Source organism: Pipra filicauda, unplaced genomic scaffold (genome assembly GCF_003945595.2).
Source record: "Pipra filicauda isolate LSUMZ 115617 unplaced genomic scaffold, ASM394559v2 scaffold289_size944018_pilon, whole genome shotgun sequence".
Classification (NCBI taxonomy): domain Eukaryota; kingdom Metazoa; phylum Chordata; class Aves; order Passeriformes; family Pipridae; genus Pipra; species Pipra filicauda.
The window spans coordinates 645,045-652,244 of NW_024104408.1; the positions used below are offsets into that span (position 1 = coordinate 645,045).

The following is a 7,200-nucleotide window of genomic DNA, read 5'->3' on the forward strand; positions in this document are numbered from 1 at the left end:
TTCAACTATAAGAAGAAAAAGTATTCCTTTCAACTCATTCAGCGAGGCTGAATGGCAGCTCTGTCCCTGCTGAAGGCAAATCCCTTTGAGTCCAGGTGATTCTTAAACGTTCTGAGACTGCAGAGCTGCACACAAAGCACATTCTGCTGCTGGATGCAAGGTAGAGACAGGCTGTACCAAGAACTTGGAATGTAAACTTTACTAGAAAGCACAAGTACAACCCTTGCTGCCCCTGCTGCAATGCCAACCTGTAGCAGCACATCAGGCAATGGCAGCAGGGCATGTCCTGTTAAAGGCCTAAATTGCAAGCCACAATAAAGCTCTAAATTCTTCATCTGACTCCTGTGGGATAACACTCCCTTAAATAATTCAGAAGTAAAGACCAACAGAATTCACAGTGCTAAGTCCTGCTATTAATCCATTTTCTAGAACATCTCCAAGGTTTTACAATGTCCTCAAAACCGTATTTAAGTCAAGATCCTGAACTAAAATAAAACCCACTGCATAAAGTCTCTTTCAATATTGATGCAATCCCACCACAAAGAAAAATGCAAACCACAAAAGGGAACAAAAGATCAGCAGTGACCTAGGATCTACATCGATTCCCCCATTTACCAAAAAAATTCAAATCTAACACCAAACCACGCCAGAGTTTTAATATTTGTGGCTCCTCCACAAATTTAAGTCGCAGAAAACAACATATCCTGGGGGCAGGTTGCTGAGTGAAACTTCAGGCAGCTTAGCAAATTAAGTTGGAGAAAGAATCCTGTCTTCTGAGGAGAAAAGCAAAGCCCCTAAACACAAAGCTTCGTTATAAAATGAAACAAAAGCAGCTAATTAGAATCTCTCAAATACTCACCAACTATAGAAGCAATAGTATGTAGCAGATATCTAAACAAGCTGGGTGTCTGAAAAGATTTATGAACCTGGTAGACAATACAACTAACAGGGATTTCTAAGGGTCATAAATCATATTTCTTTGCCCTAAAGGAGCATCGAGTAAAACATTCTGATACAAGTTCATCATCAAATTCACTTGAAAGTACCTTCAGTAATAAAAATTCCACAACCTCCTTGGAAAAATCTTTACCTGAGTTCACTTGCTGCCCGTAGGAAGTTTTTTTCAATACTTTACCTGAACTCCCCTGCAGCCTTACAAACCTTACTCCTTGTCCTAGCCACCAAGATCGTAAAAAGAAATTTCCCTCCTCTTTCACAGTCATCCTTCATACATTACATAATTTAAAATGCCTCCCTCGATATTTTTCTAGACACAAATGAATTGTTTCAGCACTTGATGTCTTTCCTGTAGCTCTCCTGTAAGCTCCAAATTCTCCACACCTTTTTTTTTAAAAAAAAACAGTTTTCTAACTAAGGGTTTTACATGAAAAAAAGTGCAAATCAAGTTTGAAAACCAAAGGTACACAGATAGTTAAACAACAAAGCAGTCAGTAAGACAAAGCTTGTCATATTTTACCTTATGTGTCATGTTAACCTACCTATTCCTGAATTTGCTCCTGTGATTATAACCACTTTCCCACTCAAGTCACGACCCTGGAGTATTTCCATTGCAGTACTGTTTCCATCATATTTTTGTCTAGTAGCAGGTTTTGCTGGATTATCTTCAACTGTAAAGGCCAGTCTTGGGTCAAGGTAGGTAGTCCTTTTGTTTATGTGGCTGCAAAAGAACACAAAAATTCAACTGCTTGAACCCTTCTGTACTCTGCATGTAGATTTTAAATGTATTTCAACCACTCTTGTGTACAATTCCAGTGGATCCTTTAAATTCAAAAAAATCAAGTTATTTTTTTCAGTTTTGTTAAAATCATCTCAATTACTTTTTTTAATCAAACATTTTTCCAGGTGTGACAACATCCATTACTAATTGTGTTCACACACATCACAAGCCATTCTGAACTTCATGTGAACCCCTGACATAAAAGGCAGAATTTTGTCAGGGAAAAATAAAAAATCTCATTATATTAGGGAAGATCATGTTCTCTTAGGAGGTCTACAAAAGGGGACTACACTACTCCTTGAAACAATACACCAAGGGCAAATGCAGCTCAGCACTTTTTGCTCAAACAACTGAAAAAAAGCAGCTTCACATCAGTTCAGCAAACAGCACAATTTGGACCAGGCTCACCTCTATAAAACCATGTTTTAGTTTCCTTCAGACAATTATCAGAAAGACACAATAAGCAACAACTTTCAGTCTTCAGCCCTTAGGTACAGGACAGAGAGGCTACACGTGCTATTTTGGCCTGGGAATATTCTTTATTCTAACAAGTCAGTTTAAGATAATTACCCCATTTCACTGTGCCATTAAACAGACACAAACAGAAACATGCCCAGAAATATTTTTCTGCTTCTGTGAACTTCCTCCCCTCCCACTTCTCTAAAAGTCTTTGCTAGATCTGTCCTCTTCTCTGTCCGTGCTTTACATTCCAGGCGAGTCAGAGCTGCAACAATTTTGGTTTTGCCTTGTATGTTTAAAGCATTACTGCAATGTTAACAACCAGACACAAAGTTCTGGGTAGGTTTTTAAAGTTCCTGATACAGAGTTTATCCCTAAAGGTACACAAACAAAATGAGCCTACAGAAACATTGCCTGAGGGTCAGCTCACATCCTGAGACGTGGATGTGCAAGCACTTCACCCAAGCGACTATTTCTGTGCACGTGGAAGAATTCAGAAGACCAGAAATGGGTGTTTAGACACTGCTACAACTCTAATATGTGCATATGGATTCTGAAGCTGTACTTATTAATCTCTTTGCCTTCCCAGCTCATACTGTCACAGCATCATAACTCAAAAGGCTACTCAGCATGTAACAGTTGTCCTCCTTGAACACATTCTACAGTTTGAGATACTTACTCTACAAAATAGACTTGTCCATTTTCATCAGTCTCCTGCTCCCATCCATACGGCAGATCTAGGAAGCACATAAAATACTAACTTTATTTTCAGGCATTACAGTACACTCCAATATGAAGTTTAAGTGATTTCCCAGACAGATGTGACACAATTCTGCATTATTTCTGTAGATGGTGTACTACATGCTGCACTTGAATATCAGAACTTGAAAGAAGGATTGCTTCCCTAATCACACACAACTGCTCTCTCATAAAAGTACAACATACAGGAGATCCCATACAAAAGTAACAAGTAGCAGGTTAAGTATAATCTAAAAGAAATCTTCATATAGATTATTTCATGTTATAGCACAAACCAGCAAAATGCAGTCATGCTTCCTAGTACACACACATCTACACTGCTCACAGTTTAGTATCTATCCCTGACAAAGTAAACAGCAAAAACCATTGAACTAAATGCAGGAAAAATTGAAAGATCACAACCCTCAAGTGGGCACGAGATACATTAAATCAAACGTAAATGATTCTATGAAGTTGGAAGGACAGAAAAAAGAACAAAAATGACAAATCTTTACAAAACAAATTCTTACATAAAAGATCCTACAGAAATACTTAACAGATGGCACTCTCAGTATTTTTAAACCCGGCTGAAAAGTCCTCATTTTAATTTGATCAACACAAGATCTGCTGAAAACATTCCACTTATAGTCAGACTGCCAGTGCCAAAAGAAATACGGTTTGCCAATAGTATAGTACCCCCAGGTGCACCACACAGAAGCTTCTGGGAAGATCTAATTTAAGGCACTGATCCAAGGCCCTTAAGAAGCCATTTTCCTCTGGAAGTGTCCTGCAACATTGTCAGCCTCCTGTTCCAGCACAAACATTCAACTGGGTTGGGGAAAACAAGTAAAATGAAAACTAACGAGACTTCCTTCTGTGCCAGGGATATTATTTAATGAAATACAGTCTTTGAAGAATATAATTCAACTATAAATATTATCTGATAGACACCAGGAAATCAGAACCCAATCAGAGAACTCCAGACTTGGACTATATGCTTTACAAGCCACACTAAAACAAACTCTCTAACCTAGAAATGGTACTTTGACTTTATGGAGCAATCCAAGAAAGCCATAAAACTGCAAAGTGATCACCCTACTTCAATCACAGAAGCAAAACCCCACTGAAATCATCTGTATTTTGCCAGCTCAGTTTGCCTTGGTGATTAGTGTCAACTAATGATCAGCTGAAGTTTGTGGAGGAAATTATGTTTGTAACATAATTTCAGTTCATTACAAAAGCTTAACACAAACCTCCTGCAACACGTTTCCTCTTCCCAGATTTAGGATGTTCCCACTGTGTTTTTTCTTCCAGGTGGCTGCAGGAAAAGAAAAGTTCAAGATTTTAGAAAATTGCCTAATAATCTTTCAGATGGAATCCAAAATATTGCCGCAGTTCTGAAAGTAACTAACCGGAGAGCACAGGAGTCTATAAAAATTCAAATAAATGTTTGACTTCCAATCTAAGTTTTGTTACTTATGAGAAGAAAGAAAACCCAAAACTTATTAAAAACTAACATTAACAGACTCAGAAAAGAATTCAAAAAGATGGTGAACCTTGGCAGGAATAAGAAAAAAAAAAGCCTAAGCTAGTAATAATAACACTAGAAAGTTTTCAAATTACAAAAGTACCTTTCTAAAACTCTTGCCTAATAATACTGATTTGCAGGCTATAAGCTAAGTAAGTTGGATTTCTACATGAGCAGTTGCAGCTTTGGACAGTTAAGTTTATCCACAGGCCTTGAATAGAAGAATATTTATTTAATATACTTGATAATGGTATCACATTACTCTCTCATAAGGTTTTCTGGACTACAGACTAATAGGTAAAGTGGTCTGCACATAAACAAGGTCTTAAGATATGCAACCTGATTTTAGTAATTTGGATATTAAAATCTTATCTTTCATTAAATATTTTTAAATAAGAACCAAGTTGTAATATTAAGAGTCAGGCAGGGATTATTTGAGTGTCCAAAATGACAGCTGCCCAAGCATGAAATAAAGACTGACAACAGCACTGAATAATATACATAAATAACCACTAACTCCCAGACCTAGTACCAACAGCAAGTTACACACAACATAAGCAACTTTCCCTTCTTACAACAACCCCACAGTGTCAACCTCAGGTATTACAGGAATCACAGCTGGGGATCTGAGACTAAACAATTGCACCTGTGTGACCTGCACAAGCTGCAAGATACTGAACCAAATTACTGCAGCCTGACAAAGAAATGACTGTCCACCTGTGTGCACACCGAACTCATCATAAACACCTTTAAAAGTCTAAAATCAAAATCATGCTATTCCAGCTAGGTTCATATTGTTGATGAGGTTAAAAACAGATTTCCAGAATATGCAGAGGTATCACAGATACAGAGCATACATTAAAGGTAGCAACACCTGTTCATGTCAAATATATTTTTAGACACACTGGGATAGATTTTCAGGCAGTAAAGATACATTCATTTCATGTCATTAAATTGAATCGGTCCAGATTCACAACAGTTAAGAAACTGTCCTGTTGAATTAATTGTGTAGAAATTACACCTAGTAGTATCTCATTATCTTGTAGGTATGGTACTTTCAGCAAGTGATTCCTTTGAACAAGAGCTTTTGAAATCAAAGGAAATATATAGGCATTCGGCCTAAGAAAAACAAACATCTAGAGAATTTGCAGGGTTTACAAACAAAGCGTGGATAAACAAAAACATTCTCACCAGTGTTTGTAAAGCAGAACTCGGGAGGGAGATGCCAACTCACCACAGGTGAGAATAAACTATACTTTCCCCCCTTTTTGTGGAAGGGAATAAATTTTGTAGCTCTAAACAGACTAAAACATATCCCATGATCAGCATGGCTACAGAAACTACACAAGAGGAGAAAGTGTATAAATATACATTCCACTGAGTTAGGTCCCTCTGTGGCACAACCCTTTGTAACCTGCGAGGACACAACCATTTCCAGTGGCACGAGCAGATGGTGCTAAACGCGAAACTTTCTCTCTTGCTCAAGTTGTGGCACATGAAGAGGTGAGGGACTGCACCTACAGCTCCTAACTTCCATCGGACCTGCTTCTCCTCTGCTCCTAGACGGAGGAAAACTAAGAAACCCACAACACTGTGTGAGGCTCAACACGGAGAGCCACGAGGTGCGCTGAAAACAGCTCCGCGACGGCTCCCTCCCGCATCCAGGAGCGGCTCCAGCATCATTCCCACGCGGGGCGGGCGGCGGTGGCTCCGCACCGCTCCGCACCGACCGCCCCGGGCTCAGCAGGGGCGGCTGCCGCTGTCCCTGCGGCTGTCACAGCCCAGCCCACACACGGAAACCGAGTCCCACGGACGCCGGTCCCGCCGCCCGAGCCCCGGCAGCTCGTCCGCGCTGCACCGGGCGGGACGCGGCGGGTCCTGCCCCGCACCCGCGCTCCGGGGCGGCAGCGCCGGCGGCTCCGGGTGGTCAGAGCGCTCCAGGCGGGCTCGCCCGCCCTGCCTCCCCTTACTTGGCGTAGTAAACCCAGCCGTCCTTGGTGGTGCGCTCCTCCCAGCCCGGCGGCAGCTCCTCCTCGCTGTCCGTGTCCTCCAGCCCCGCGTATTTCAGCGCCGCCATGGGCACGGCGCGGGCTCCCCCCCCCCCGCAGCGCCCGCGCTTCCGGCCGGCCCGGGCACCATGGGAGCTGTAGTTCCACGGCCGGGCCGGCACACCCCGGCCGCCGAGGGGCTTGCAACATCCAGGGGGTCCCGGCCGAGCTGAGCTCTGGGAATCTCGGGGTTCTCTGCCCCTGGAGCGCTGTGTCCAGTGCTGGGCTCTCCCCAGCACGAGAAAGACAAGGAGCTACTGGAGAGGGTCCAGCAGAGGCCACAGCGATGATGAGTCTGGAGCATCTCTCTTACGTGGAGACACTGAGGGAGCTGGGCCTGTTTAGTCTGGAGAAGAGACAGAGAGGGGATCTCATCAATGCATATAAATATCTCAAAAGCGGTGCCAAGGGTGCTGTGCCAGACTCTTCAGTGGTGCCCAGAGACAGGACGAGGAGCAATGGCCATAAACTAAAACACAAGTTTCACCTCAATATAAGAAAGAATTTTATGTTGAGAGTGTCAGAGCACTGGAACAGACTACCCAGGGATTCTCCCTCTCTGGAGACATTCACAACCCTCCTGGACATGTTCCTGTGCCACACGTTCCTCCAGGTGACCCTGCCTTGGCAGGGGGGTTGGACTCGATGATCTCCAGAGGTCCCTTCCAGTCCTAACAACTCTGTGATTT

General features: G+C 42.3%; 1 protein-coding gene across 4 annotated transcripts in view; it reads right to left on the minus strand.

Moving 5' to 3' along the window:
* The window catches only part of WWOX (WW domain containing oxidoreductase), a 493,697-nt gene extending 487,140 nt beyond the window's left edge, over positions 1-6,557 (minus strand). For all 4 annotated transcript variants that reach the window (XM_039382880.1, XM_039382881.1, XM_039382883.1 and 1 more), the window contains exons 1-4: positions 6,434-6,557; positions 4,189-4,253; positions 2,877-2,934; positions 1,500-1,678 (exon numbers count right to left, since the gene is read on the minus strand). In XM_039382880.1, coding sequence (XP_039238814.1) covers positions 1,500-1,678; positions 2,877-2,934; positions 4,189-4,253; positions 6,434-6,540 — 409 coding nt within the window. In that variant the 5' untranslated portion in view covers positions 6,541-6,557. The remainder of the gene's footprint in view (positions 1-1,499; positions 1,679-2,876; positions 2,935-4,188; positions 4,254-6,433) is intronic.
* Positions 6,558-7,200: the final 643 nt, after the last annotated feature.